Raw genomic sequence first — 15,414 nt, forward strand, 5'->3', positions numbered from 1 at the left:
ATAACAAGACTCTGACGGAGGACGGCAGGCGTTGTTTTGAGAACAAGGCCCTGATGTCGTAGAAACGCTCGGCGTTGTTTTGAGAAGCCCCACGTTGGGCTTCCTTGGCACGCCCATGGGAAGAGCCGGCACACCATCTTGCGGGTAGACGTGGGCCAAGAAAAAAGGAGCTAAAGGACTTCAGGAGAGGGCTTTCCGTAGACTCCCACGACACTAATTCGGACGTTTTCGATGGAGTACACTTAGCCCTGGGCTTCACCATCTCGGAGAAGAGCCCCGCGATGTCTGGAACACTCAAAACAACACAGAGCGAACCGTCCTTAAGGGGGACCACTGCAATAGTGCAGTGTGTAACAAATAACAGCAGCAAAAAAAATCCAAAATACCATTTTTCTATGCATAGGTAGGTTCTCCATTTATCACAATTTTTGTGCTTGTTTAGGATGGTGGTAGCCCTTGGGAAGAAACAGTCACTTGAGTTTGTTAGTCCTTGTTTCAAAGGGGTTGATGGGCGGGGAGAGGAATCCATTTTAGTGTTTTTTTCTGCTTCTGCGCAAAACTTTAAAAGTTAATCAAATGTTCTTTTGTTCTATCCTATGGGTTATAGATAGATTTTTTTGCTCTGAAATGATGAAAATGATGTAAATCTGTTGATGTAAAGAACCTCACTGCCCATCACTGAATATTGCCCATTTTCACAAGAAGTCGAATTAAAATCATATTTATACTGATAGATTTTACACATTTGACTATAAAGGATTTTATACGATTGAATACAAGTTACATTTATTGAGTTTAATGCAAGATATTCACTGACTGGGTTTTAGTTCGATGACAGGTCACGCTGTTCCAAATGCATAATATTTTGACTAGGGAATTTTGATAACAGGACTCTCTGACGGAGGACGGCATCAAATCATATAAAAGAGTGTCAGGATACAAATATTTACAAGGTAGTGCTTGGACACTAGCCTGAGTTTTAATAACTGTGCAATCAAAAATGTTTACATCGTAACACAAGTGCAATAAAAGGAAAGAAATAACTTTATTATTTTGAAAGGGTGCAGGCCATTACTTTTAACGTCTAAACCGGAAAAAGAAAACAACCCTAACGATCACTTCTTGACTTTAATAATCGTTTGAAAGGGAGGAGTCTGTCGCTGGCGGCTGTCATTTACCCAAGTGTAATGTTAGTGGAATTTACTGTACATTTGCAGCATGGATGGTCATCAAAAGATAAATTTTAGTGTCAGTACGCTATCTATATAACAGTGGCAGTTGCTTTGAAGTAACTTAGGACAGAATCTCGAAGGAAATTGACGAAAACGGGAAGACGGAACAAGTAAGTTCAGAAAAAGTAGCTTTCCGCTTTGGTTCCGCCATAGTCTGATCTTCTCTTTTTGAAATAGATTATTTCTTTTTCCAATGTATGCAACACGCACACGATGAAAAAAAAGTTTCGTGTTTTTATCGTAATGAATCGATGTGTTTTGGATCTCTTTTCGAAGCAACAAGTCGAACCGCTTGCAGCCGAACAAAGTTGCTACGGGCGTCATGCGCCTCTCTGTTTAATCTCCTCCTTTCATGTCGGAAACAGTCGTGCAACTATCGACTCCGAAGTCATCTAAACGACCTTTACTAGACGTGAAATTTTCTTTTGCTATAATCAGTCTCTATTAAATCGTCGAAATGAGGTTTAGATTGTATTTAAATGTCATTCCGAGCATTCTTTCAATTTGCAAGGATTAGCGTTTTGCATAGGAAATGAGTCACTGTGTTTAACCTGAATGCAAGTTTTCACTTATACTCAGGGTTGGGTAGGGTTACTTTAACTTGATTACTTTCAATTACTTTTGTATTACTCCAATACCAATTATGCTAATAAAAGACAAAAGAAACTAAATATGAATCAAATGATGACTCACAACACGTGGTAAGCTTTCTCTCCTGGCTTTGATCTCTTTGATCTCCGGCAAAACTAACATAAAATGCGACAGAAACAAAATGAAAATCAATCCAAACAGCTTGCCAACATCATTTTTGCCGTTCCATGTATTCCGTTACTCCCCAAGCCTGCACAAAATTTAGTAATTTTATTCACATTTAGTTTCTTTTGTCTTTTATTAGAATTTGGTATTGGAGTAATCCAAAAGTAATTGAAAGTAATCCAGTTAAAGTAACCCTACCCAACCCTGCTTATACTATACATCTTTTTATTTTGAACACAAATGAAAAATATTTCTTTGTCACTCGACACGTTTTCAAGGTTGCAGTGTGTTGCAGATTTGTGTTTCTGTTAAGAGATTATAATATTTTTCATCCATATAACACGCACGTAAGATTAGGCCTGCCAGTGTTAAAAGTGGGACACAGATGCTGATGTTGTGTAATCTACACTACTTGATCTCAGACTTTATTGACACTAATCTTTTATTTTGTAGTAGAAAAATCACCAAAGAGAAATGTGCCATTTGGTGTTAATGCAGAAGTTATTGTTCTCAATTTCCCGGGCATTCAGTCAGATTACGTATAAATGCATTTTCAGAAGCATTGTACCAAAAAGTAGACACTCTTTGTTTTTTGTTTTTTTGTTTGTTTTGAAACTCATGAAGGGTTTGGCGCTGCCCCTCAGTAAGTATCAAGCCTCTGGGAATGTTTCAGGATGAAAAATCGCCATTGGATAGCAGGAGTGGCTTCGATCGATCTCCCACTCCCTAGTTTGACTTCCTGTATCCAGCAATTGAGAGTGTCAGTGACCATAATCATGTGATCACCTCCCCGGAAACATCAGGCGCTACAAAGTTCATGCATAAGTTCAGTTCTTGTTATAAAATGTTATTTTGCAAGCAAAGTGCCCTTGTGTTTATGGAAATCATTGTTTAGATATTGGAGGTATCAGAAATTCAAGTATTAAAAAGCACCAAAATGAAAGTTCTGCTTGAAATGCATCCTTTCACAAAAAGCCGTTTTTCTTTGAAACGAGGACTTTCAAGAAACTTGGCAACGTTCCATTGTTGTTTACTAAACCGTGGTAAAAGCTAGAAGAACACATAACTAATTTTCTGTAAGCCTTCAAAAATAAGTCGATATTGCAGACTGGCACTTCCCATTTGAGTGAAACATCTGGCATCGAGTCATTTAACAGTTTTGAAATTCGGGGCTAATCTAAAAATGAAAAATAGAAGATGTGTTTCCTTCACATGAAATGGAATTGTAGAATTATGTGGATTCACAGGTTTACCAAGCTGTCATGTTATGACATTTAATCAAGGAGCCTTTAATTGTTTTGTACATCTTACTGAAAAAAAATTTGATCGAGAAATAAGACAAGACGGCTCTTCTAAGGATCGCTCATGGCAGTGTTGTGCTGCGGTTTTGGAGCGTTCCTAGAACAAAAGTCACAATACTTGTTCCCCAAAATTTGAATAAATCGATTTTTTTTTTTTTTAATTTTTACTTTAACCTGTAAACCGTTTCTCAGGGCCATTACCACACTTAACAAAAGTTCAAAAACCAACATCTTGCCAGTTGCATTGAAAAAATTGTATTGTATAGAAAATTGTATTTGTGTATTTCGTTGACTTTTCATTGCACGATTATTACGATGCACGATTTGTCAATGCAGTATGAATACAACTTAGGCTAGTCTACAAGGACTCCCTTCTAAATATTTTTGCTTAGCTATACAGATTTTTTTTAATTTAAAAAAAATATTTTTCTCTTTTAAGTCCTTTTTCTGTGTTTATCCTGGAGTGCCATGTCTAATCTCGTTGCAACCAGTGTTCATTACCTTGTTATTATTGACAATAAAGACAATTGAATTCAAAATGTCTTCTACCATTAAATCATACAAAGGTTGAACAATGTAAACCTGTAAAAAAAGGATTAAAATAGAAAAATGATATACAAATGTCTGGATAAATAGTCCAAAATATTTATAAGGTATTTTTGAGACTGGCTTAAGTTGTAGGAGCAATTTTCTTTTGTGATAATAGTGAAATGAAAAACAGTGCTTCACTTTTTACATATGAATTTTCGCTCCGATTTTACAGGGGTCCCCAAACATTTTCCTAGGAGGGGCACATCATTTTTCCATTTCTGATGAGGGGCCGGGGTCCGTTTGTAACTGAAATAGTGTGATGTTCGCCTGAAAGTTTTCCAAACATCCACAATCAAATAACATTACAGAAAGAAGGTCCATGGAACATGAACCTTTCTGTTTTAACAGCTCCAAGTTCAGCTTTGTCAGAGCACTGGACCACCAGTGTAATAGATGACTTGTGAAAAGGCAGTAGATTTTATCTTATTATCACGCTCTTATTAGTCATCGTACCAGAGACGAATGTTCATTTTGTTGTGCGTTTCACATGTTATAATGACAAGAATAGATTTTATTGTCATTGTAACTTGTGAAATGCACAGCAAAATTAACTCTAATTCCAATTGTTTCTCTCAAATTCCAGTAGCTCAGGAGGTAGAGCGCTCGTCTTTGGATCAAAGGTTTCCCAGTTCGAATCCTGGCTCGTCCGTGTTACATGTCGAAGTGTCCTTGGGTAAGACACTGAACCCCTAATACCCCCAATAAGCAGGTTAGCGCCTTAAATGGCTGCAAGGCCGCTATTGGGAAATGTGGAGCACATTGTAAAGCGCTTTGGGAAGTCATTGACTTGAAAAGCGCTATATAAGTGCAGATCAGATCATTTCATTTCAAATTAGGAGAGCTGGTACCATCCAGTTTTTGCCATTTTGACTCATTTTTGAAGGCTTACAGAAAATGTAACTTTGTAACAATATAGAAATAGGGCATATCATAAGAAAGCTTGAACCCTCACGTTTCATTAGGAAAAAATATGTTTCGAGATTTTACTATTGTTTAGGAAACAATTGAACATGGGTTAGCTTCTTGAAAATATTTGTTTTCAAGAAAACCTCTGAGGGAAATAAAATGCTTTTTGTGAAAGGAGGTATTTCAAGCAGAACTTTCACATCAGTGGTTTTTTGTGCATTTGTGATATCTCCAATATCTAATCACAGCTGACAACAGTTTTTTGTAGAGTCCAATGTGTCCTCTGATGGTGGTGCGCACATAGCTGATGCCTAGAGCTTTCATGTAGCATCGCATCTCCATGGCCTGGATTTTGTTTGCTTTCTATACACACAAGGGCACTTAGCTTGCAAAATGACATTTTATTGCAAGGACACTGAACTTAAGCATGAGCTTTGCAAGAACATTTCAGCACCTGGTGTTTCCGGTGATTTGATCACACAATTTCAGGCACTCTGGGGCCACACACACACTTTCAATTGCTGGATAGAGGAGGCAACATAAGGAAGTGGGGGCTCCATGATGTGTGGACAAAGATCTGATCAAAGCCATTCCTGCCATGTAGGAGTGATTTATCATACTGAAATAATTCCCAAAGGCTTAACACCCACCTATCTGCAGTGCCAAATCCTCTAGAATGTTTTTTAATAAGGAAACAAAAAAACATGTGTCTCCGGTACTTTCACAGATAGAGTAGTAATGCACCAGTGGTAAAAGTTCAGGGCTCTAACTGCAGGGACCCAGGTTTGAATCCTGTTACAACCATAAAAGCGCACCCAAACTTTGAGTTCTTTTTCAGGTTAAAAAAAAAAGTTCCCTGCTATTGTTCTGGGGGTCGGACCAAATGTGGACGTGGGCTATGGTTTGGGGACCACTGATTTATGTAATTAAATGTTTCATTGTATGTTGTATGTTTTTTGCGTTCTTCAGCTGATCTTCAATGACTTTGCTAACCAACCTTTCTTGCGTTTTCCTCTCCTCACAGATCGTGAACACGCCCAACACCGCCTTCAACAGTTTGCCATACCCATTTTTTGACCGGCAAAACGTATTTACTGTACGGTTTTTGAAAGTTTCCCAAGGTCCTCGGCGCGCAACCATGTCCATGGCCCTCAAACAAGTTTTCAATAAAGACAGGACATTCCGACCAAAACGCAAATTTGAGCCCGGCACGCAGCGCTTTGAGCTTCACAAGAAAGCTCAGGCCTCGTTGAATGCCGGCCTGGACCTGAAGCACGCCGTCCAGCTCCCGCACGGGGAGGACCTCAACGACTGGGTTGCGGTCCACGTCGTGGACTTCTTCAACCGTATCAACCTCATCTACGGCACCATCAGTGACTCCTGCACCGACCAGACCTGCCCCGTCATGTCTGGTGGCCCCAAGTATGAATACCGCTGGCAGGACGAGCACAAGTACAAGAGGCCCACCGCGCTGTCGGCCCCCAAATATATGAGCCTCCTCATGGACTGGATCGAGGTACAAATCAACAATGAAAACATCTTCCCCACTAATATCGGTGAGTCTCGAAACAAGTTGAAGCTTCTCAAAATAAAGTATTGCATGTGGTATATAGGACTGCAACTAATGACAGTTTTATTAGTCGACTAGCCATCTAATATTGAAACGATTAGGCAAATAATCGGATAATTGTATTTTAGTTTTCCTTAAATTTAGTATGAAGTGGATTTAATTATGTGGAAAATGATGATTCATACAATAGAAATGGCTACAATGAAAAATGCATATTTTTTTAAACACAATGCAGGTTCTAAAAAGTGCAGTCCTCTGTCCAGGGTTCGTACGGGTGCTTGAGATCCTGGAAAAGGCTTGAATTTAGGGGGATTTGCAAATGCTTGACATTGTTGCCTCGTTTCTCAACAAATACTTAAAAATGATGCAGACACTGCTCTCTAGTTGCTTTGCCATTGTATTTCCCGGGATTACCAGAAGTTGGCATTAGTTCTGATTAGAGGTAATATATGTCCTAGAAAATTCAGCCCGACCCGACTCAAGTTGGGGGTATATAAACCCGAACCCGCCCAAACCGGACTGATTAACTCGATTTGATAAACGAGCCCGAAAGAAACCCGAAGCTTTATTTTGCCGCCAAAGTAAACACAAAGGTTGACTCCGGCCATGCGTATTTTAGCATTGAACTATGCATTTCTGCTGAAGTACGCTGATTGGGGTTTACTTGGGGCGGAGTACCTCAAATCCAGAGTGCACTGCAAGCGCCAAAGTGCACATCTCGGCGACCTGCAGCAAACAAAAGTGAAACTGGACAAAATGGCACCGGAAAGAAAATCAAATATGCATATTACAAGCTGCAAATAGTGAAATATTTGGCCAAAAAGCAGGAAAAAAAATTGTAAAATTTGTAAGCTATTGGCAATAAGCGGAAATGACGTCTGACGTGAGGGAGGTGGAAGGAGGAAGCCTTGTGTCTTTTACCTCAACACCAGGAATGAAAATTTGGGGGGATTTTTTGATTAAGAATTAAACTGAGCATTTTTTTAATGTAAATAATTACTTGAGTAAAAGTAAGTTCATGCTGTGTGTAGATCTTCCACAAAAAAAAAAAAAAAAAAAAAAAACAGCGAGAGAGAGAGAAGCACTACCAGACCGACGTAATGGTTGACATTTTAAGCTTGAATCCGGCCCGAACTTCAGGTCCGGTTTGGGCCCGGGCCCAAGATCCCACCTCGCAATGATGTCCTTGGTCCAGTCAGTTGATGGCTTGTAGCCACAGGTCCCTACAGAGCTTTTAAAAAAGCCTGTTCTCTGGGACTTGCAATAAAATTCTGTTTTTTTAAATTGCGATTTGTTCTCCCGTACACACAACAGCCAGACGGTTACTTTTTGTAAATTGTGACTCTAAAAACGTAACTCACCATATAAATCTTCCCTGGCTCTATTCAAACTCCTACTGCTACTCCTGCTGTTTCGAGTCAACAATGCTCATGCATCCTGTGGGTTTTTGCTGGGCTCTCAAAAATATTTACACGTGTACTCAGATCCGCAATTGTAGACACGATTTACTTAAGATCTAAAAATCATTTCTTGATAAAAGCATACGCTCGATTAAAAATCGCATCCGTAAATCACGGACATGACAAACACGTGTGAAGATTGCAGACATATTTGAGGAGCACTTGGTGACCTCAAACAACAGGTCCATGGATTGATTCACGACAGATTTTTCATTTTAATGGTACCGGAGAAATTAAAAAATTGGCCTTGAAAGTCCTTAGATAGTTCTTGAATTTGGCCATGAAAAGGTGTCCAAACTCTGCATCTAGTAGTCATGGAATCCAAAGTACATGACATCCTATCTTCGAGCTTAAACAAGAGAGAGATTTTTTTTCAAACACTCTGAGCATATTGTTCATAATGGTGCAATATCAAATGGCAAATTGGGCTGAAAAATCCTAAAGATTCAGTGAAAGCGCTGCACGAGCAACAAATCGCACATTACAGCGCAAATTGATGGGAGATAAGATGTGAGCCACGGATTTGATCCCGCTTTATAGATAAGCCGCATGCCTGATAACGATACAAGGCTTCATTCATTGCATTGCTCTCCTGTTGCCATGGCATTTTTCGCTCTCCATTTGTGAAAAGTGAGGATTGTTGTGGCTTCGCATTTCAATAGCCACGGCAGGATCCAAGCAAAGGATTTGGAAAGTAGGTCGTGTCATGTACAACAGGCTGTTCGGAGGGAGGAGAATCTGACACTCATGGCCCCTGGAAATGAATCTTCGAGATATGGTTGGGCGGGCGGGGAAAGGGACGTCCAAATCGAGCCCATGTCAACAACAACTTGTGCATTTAAAAGAAATACCTTTTTTTTCGCAGAAGTTGAATTCCAAAAAAAGACCCAAGATAGTCAAAATTTGTAAAAGCATTTATTTATTTTTCAAGAACAAACCCAATTTACAATTTGAACTATTTGTTTAACAAATAAAAGTATTGTACTTTATTAGTGTGGTTTTTTTCTAACAAATAAATGGTTTCTACTGTCAAATTATGAATTTTGAAAATAATCTTGCTGTCATACTTTATTGCATTAAAGAGCGAAAATGGTTTCAAGACACTATTTTTTTTTTACTTCAGACTATATTTTGTCTCCATCCTGCGTTTACCTTTTTTTAGAGCAGGGGTCGGCAACTTATGGCTCGCGAGCCATATATGGCCCTTTTCATGAGCACACATGACTCAGAGATAAAATAGAACTTGTGCAATTATTTAATTTATTGTTACATGCCGAGCCGATCATCACACATGCAAAGCCAAGACAATATTGATGGACTAGATATTTAGATAGATAGATACTTTATTTATCCCCATAGGGAAATTCACACTTCCAGCGGTATCCTTGTGTTGAAAAATAAAATAATAAAATATAGAATACAAAAATACCCAATATCACGTTTTGCTATAGAGTATTTAAATAGTGCTACGGAAATACACACTGTAATAAAAATAGGGTAATATGCAAATGTAGGGGTGGGGTTTAATGTGGCCTTTAATCCCCCGGGTGGAGTTAAAGAGGCTCATGGGATGAGGAATAAATGATCTCCTCAGTCTGTCCATGGAACAAGACTGTGATAGTGGTCTGTTGCTGAAGCTGCTCTTCCGTTTGGAGATGATGCTGTGTAGTGGATGTGATGAATTGTCCATGATTGACCGCAGCTTGTTCAGTGCCTGTCTCTCAGCTACTGTTGTCAGGCTGTCCAGCTCTGTGCCCACAACAGAGCCCCCGCCTTCCTCACCAGACTAAGGGTTCAGTCCAGTAGGACACAATTTTAACTACAATTTACAGACACGGTTTTGTCTGTAAATCGCTAAGGAATCCTTTAAGTGGAAGCTCATTAAACAATCTATGTTCATTGTTGGGACACTTTATGATGAAAAGCCACAGAACAAACTTTTACGCAAAACAAACTTTTTACCAAGAGCACGTAGAGCAATTAGATTGGGCTAGCGCTAGGAACGGGCGGAGCTATACAGAGAGCACACACTCTCCTCGCCCAGCGCCGTCTCCACTAAAGGTCAATAGATGGTTCTTTTTGTAAACAACTTTTCTTGCACTTAGTTTTGAAACCATTTTTAGGACAAAGATGGCAGTAAAAATGAGCCCCAACACTCCCAAGTAACTGCGAGATGGCATTATTATTCCATAGAGTTATTGAAACAGGTTTGGCGGTTTTGTTCAGTTTTGTCATGAAATATATGGTATAGCTCTCTCAAAAAGATCTATATTTTTGCTATTATGGCTCTTTGCTTCAAAAAAGTTCCTGACCCCTGCTTTAGTGTGTCCAGACGTTCCACTTTGTTGGCGATAGAAAGCATTTTCCTCTGCCTTTCGAGCCCGGCTGCAGAGCATTTCGTTGACATGATGGCTTTTAGAGAAACGCGAAAAAGGCTTTGTAGGAACTATCAAGCCGTTTTATGTTCATCAGGGTTCGTACGGGGGCTTTTAAATCCTTGGAAACGCTTGAATTCTAATGTTGTGTTTTGGCTATGCTCTGCCATTGCATTCCCTCTCCCATCATGATTGCCTGCAGCTGGCATTAGTTTGTATTGCATCCTCCTTCAAACGGGTCGCGCCCAAGGGAACAGATGCATGCTACCTCTAAGCAGGGCACTACGTAATGTGTATTAGTGCAAAGATTATGTATATATTATGGACATTTTTATGGGCCATGCAAAAAAAGAAGGTAGCATTTTCTTGTGGAAAATTGTAATGGGAAGAACTTCCTGCAACTGAAAATGTAAGCTACATATTATTGTCATTTTACCCAACATCTACATGGGGAGAGATTTGTCCAAAAAAATAAATATTCACAAAACACTCAAGCTCGGAAGTCCTAAATGCACACGCAAGATTAAAAATTGCATATGTAAATCGCAGATATATTTATGGCTCTGCAAAATACATGATTCACACCAGAGTTCTTCTTCTTTGGTACTGGAGAAATCTGAAAATTGTCTTTGAAAAAGATGTACAAACCCTGGTATGTGTACCACTTACACAGCAATTTAATTTGCATACAGGCAAAAAAGGGGCGGGGACGACTGTTAAGCCAGAACACAATGTATGTGATGGTTCAGTTACTTATTCCTCCCCCTCCTGTCTTACTTTGCATTCTATCCTAATTACAATATGGTGTTAGTTACAATTAACACTGTTTTTTTAATTTGTGGTATTTTGACAAAGATCAGATCACATTCGGTCGTGATTTTATGTAAAAATGTGAGATTTTCCAAAAGTTTCACCTCTCTGTTTTATCAAATCTACCCAACTGCTTGTGATTCCCATCTCGTGTTGTCTGACTCCAAGGTACTCCCTTCCCGAAGACCTTCATGCAGGTGGCTAAGAAGATTTTATCCCGCCTGTTCCGGGTTTTTGTCCACGTCTACATTCACCACTTCGACCGCGTGAGCCAAATGGGCGCCGAGGCTCACGTCAATACCTGCTACAAGCATTTCTATTACTTTGTGACAGAGTTCAACCTCACGGACCACAAAGAACTGGAACCCCTGGTAAGTTCATAAGGACTGCCCGTATAATGTTCCGCCGGCAAATAATTTACAGTAACCGAGGGAGATTATCGCATACCAGAACCCCCGTGAAACCTGAAATCTGCGAAATAGCATTGCACCTTCATAAACACCCTCAAGGGGAAAAACTTACCTCAAGATTACATCCCTGCCGACTGAGAGTATACAACCGTAACAAAATAACAACAATAGATCTACAGATAAAAAGACAGAGTTGAAGTTGAATGAACAGTCTTTATACGAATGTATGACGAAATCGGAAGGCTTCTTTCAGTGTAAGAAAGCAATTAGGAGAGCAGCTGGCTAGCTGCACTCTAGCATCGGGTGTCCTCAGATTGAGCCAGGTCTCTGTGATGGTTAAAATATAACAGTCATTAATGTAGCAGTTTCCCAGGAGTTGTAGCTCCAGGTCATTCGTTTCATTGGTAATATAATAGAATAGAATATGCCTCTATTGTCATTGTTACAAAATGGGTTAACATATTGTGACAACGAAATTGGGAATGGCACTCCAGGTTCACAAATTCACAGTGAGGTGAAAAAGCCAAGAAGATAAAGGAACAGAGAAGATAAGGTTATAAAACAAGGAGGATACAGGAGGTATATAGTTATAATTTACACAATATTTACACAAGAAATGTCGGCATGTAGGATGTTTCATACAGTTTGGTATCGTAATACATGGGTCTGGCGTTGTTAGTTACAGGCTTGGCAGGGGTAGCTTGTGAGAGTTTTATGTAGAAATTCTTTGATGTGCTCAAATAAATTTCCTTTTTCATCTTTTTGGGGTGTTTTGGTTGGCATTTGGACTGTATTTGAATCGGTCCTTATCTTACTTTCACCGTTTTCATCCTAGAATAAAAGAAAAGTGTGAGCATGCGCGTGAAATTACTCTTCTCTGCCCCATCCCCCTGCCTCCTTTCCTCTAGCATAATGCGCTCTGCTGCCAGAACACTGAGTCAAGTCAAGTCATTTTTATTTGTATAGCCCTTAATCACAAAGAGTCTCAAAGGGCTGCACAGGTTATTACACAGACTATTTTTCAGACTATTATTACACCATCCCCTGATATGGAACCAACATGTGAGCAAGGAAAAACTCAAAAACCTCAACATGAGGAAAATGAAGAAACTTTGAGAAGGGACTGAGGGTAAAAGTAAGAAAAAAGCAGATAGGCGCGATGAAAAAATAATAATAAATAAAGGCTCTTTTAACTCGGTTAGTCATTGTTAACAAATAGTTAATCGAGAAAATGTTTAATTTTAAACTTTTTAAGGACACCACAGACTATGCGCTCCACCTTTAACGATTCTGAACAGTTTGAAATCAAACTGTTTTAACAACTGACATTTGTTGTTTTTAACGTTTTAACAACTATCATTTGTTCTTCGGACTGCACGCATTTAATTTCAAATAAGTGTGTCAGGCATAGTCTAGCATCACGCTCAAGTTCTCTTATAAGAAAATATGCGCATATAAAATGGAGAATGCATGTCATCAAATCCCTATTGGTTTGAATGTTACTTGAATCTTGCAGAGGTAAGTCAGACTGTTTTCATTCAACTGTCCAACGTGATTTTTAATTGTTCCTGTGTCACGGAGCTACTGCCATGATCCGGGGGGAAATGCTCAAAAAATTTAGAAGTTTTCATACGCCACCTTGATGTTGACATAGCCCTTTTTGTATGTTGCTGCTTGAGACAGAGACACAATTGCCCATAAGCAACTCTCAGCAGATATTATATTCCTGTCAAGATGCCGCACTCCATTGTCAAAACGTCAACAATGGACTAATAGGGGCGGTGGTGGCTCAGGAGGTAGAGCGCTCGTCTTGGGATCAAGAGATCGCAGTTCGAATCCCGGCTCCTCCGTGTTACATGTCGAAGTGTCCTTGGGTAAGACACTAAACCCCTAATACCCCCAATAAGAAGGTGAGCGCCTTACATGGCTGCACGTACGCGTCCTGTATTCGATTCGTCAGTCCGTCTGAACAGCACAATTTCAATTTTTCACACCAGACCCATGCCACTTTCATATGTGGTCCTAAATCCGGTACGTGGACGGTCTAGGCGCGTTTATGCAGCCTGCAGGTCATCAAGATCCAGGAGGAAGCGTAGATCTCAACAACCGCGGCGGACGATAACAGAAAAAGCATTTAACGTGAGGTTTTAGATTTCATTAATATTTAGGGGGACAACTCCGTTCCGCATCTGGTAGCTCAATAACTTTAAAATTGCTCGATCCGCTACGCCGTTAGCATCCACATACCTGTCAACCTGCACGTTTTTGCCGTACAAAGTTTGTTTATTATGCATTTTAAGACGTGTACGACGTACAAAAAAATCTGTACGGTAGAACGCAAGTTGTCAATTATGGGTACCATCCTGTATACACCGACTATTACAAAACGGCAAATCATTCAAGTCAAACGAGTTCGCCGCGGAAGCCTCTATCTCGGTACTATCGTTTTTTTCATTGCAAACAAAGCGAGCGGTTTGATGTAGTGAAAGGAAGTCCGTCTCTTTTTAGAGAAGCGGCTTTTTCGGCTCAATTCATTATAGAGAGCCGGCTCTCAAACGGCTCACTTGCTTTGATGAATTATATTACGAATTATTATGTTGTATAAAAAAAGTTAAGAAAAAAAGGAAGTATAAAAGGAGAAAATAAAAAAGACAGGTTTGTGGTTATCCCTTGAATCAGTATTTTACCTACAATAATTTAATGCAGAAAATGAATTCATAATTTGAATAAGAAAATGCATTATTCTATTTAATCATATTTGCATGTATTTTTTCCTTCTACGGTAAACGTCTAAGCTACTTCATTTTTTAACCTTTTTTATAATAAACCTTATTCATGTCGAGCAACTCAGTATCTCACAACAAAATGTTAACAATATATATGATATAACATGTTAAACTACATTAATAAACACATTGAAAAAAATATATAGAGTAAGATTATTTTGTAAGGGAAAATACAACATTTTGTAAGGGCATGGAGCCCTGGAGCTTGACGGGTATGCATCCATGTGTACTTCCGTAAACACAGGGGCATTGTCAGTGATGCCACTTATGCGGAGGACTTGTGGCCTTCACACAGGAGACGCATAGAAGTCACAGGAGGAGATGGCATAGAAGTCACATTTAGATGGAAATGTGAACACTCTCACAAACACATGGGATTTCACCCCCCAAAAAATCAGGATTGAGCATTAAGCCCTGGGGCATGAACCCAGCCTAATAGTCTTATCAAGGGCAATCATATCTTTCAGTATCGCAGTGTGACGCCTTGGGGTATGAGCGGCGTTACGGTGATGGTCAATTCAATTCCCTTTAGAATCTAACAGTACGGCAACATGAATTGTATATATTCTTCATACAAGCTCATCCTAGCTTCTCCGCTGTTCTTCTTGTACGTCCCCACAGAAAGAGATGACCTCTCGGATGTGCCACTAGGAGGTGCCGAGGGGTTCTGTAGACGCACACGCCGGACAATCGCATCCGTCCACTGGAAACAAACTGCAGTTGAGATTTGAAATGACAAACGCGTTCATAAAAGAGTCTATTTTTGTATTGAAGTACTGTCATCTATTTTAGCTACAGACTGTAGGTTTTCAACCAAGTAAGCGAAACAGAAAACATATCAAAGCTAGTATTAAGATGTCGAGGTTTGAATTTCCGACCATTCCGTTATGCTTTTGTTTTTCCTTGTTCATGATGAAATCGGTAGGGTGTACAGCTTTATGACCATTTTCCTGCATTAAAGGTTCCTAGTCCAAATCTGAGTGGTTCTATTGCTGTTTTTGTTTACGTGAGATCCTCGTGTGTGTTGGGAATTAAATATCAAAATGTACTGTTTACCGCTCGTTTCTTGATGGAAAAGATGAACAAGAAAGCCAATATTTTCACACGGTGCCAGATTTAATTTCATTAGCAATTTAACTAAGTGTACTCCATCTAAAACGGCCGAAATAGTGTCGGTTGAGTCTCTGGGGAGCGTTCTCTCAAGTCCTTTAGCCCTC

The 15,414-nt window shown here is 39.6% G+C and overlaps 1 protein-coding gene across 1 annotated transcript; it reads left to right on the top strand.

Moving 5' to 3' along the window:
- Positions 1-1,127: 1,127 nt before the first annotated feature.
- On the top strand, positions 1,128-15,177 carry mob3a (MOB kinase activator 3A). The gene is made up of 4 exons (XM_088349816.1): positions 1,128-1,342; positions 5,811-6,342; positions 11,170-11,372; positions 14,819-15,177. Exons 2-4 carry the CDS (start codon positions 5,925-5,927, stop codon positions 14,846-14,848), a joined length of 651 nt encoding a protein of 216 aa, XP_088205942.1. The 5' UTR covers positions 1,128-1,342; positions 5,811-5,924; the 3' UTR covers positions 14,849-15,177.
- Positions 15,178-15,414: the final 237 nt, after the last annotated feature.

This window comes from Urocampus carinirostris, chromosome 12, assembly GCF_059441175.1.
Source record: "Urocampus carinirostris isolate Australia breed hairy pipefish chromosome 12, RoL_Ucar_1.0, whole genome shotgun sequence".
In the NCBI taxonomy this organism is placed as follows: Eukaryota; Metazoa; Chordata; class Actinopteri; order Syngnathiformes; family Syngnathidae; genus Urocampus; species Urocampus carinirostris.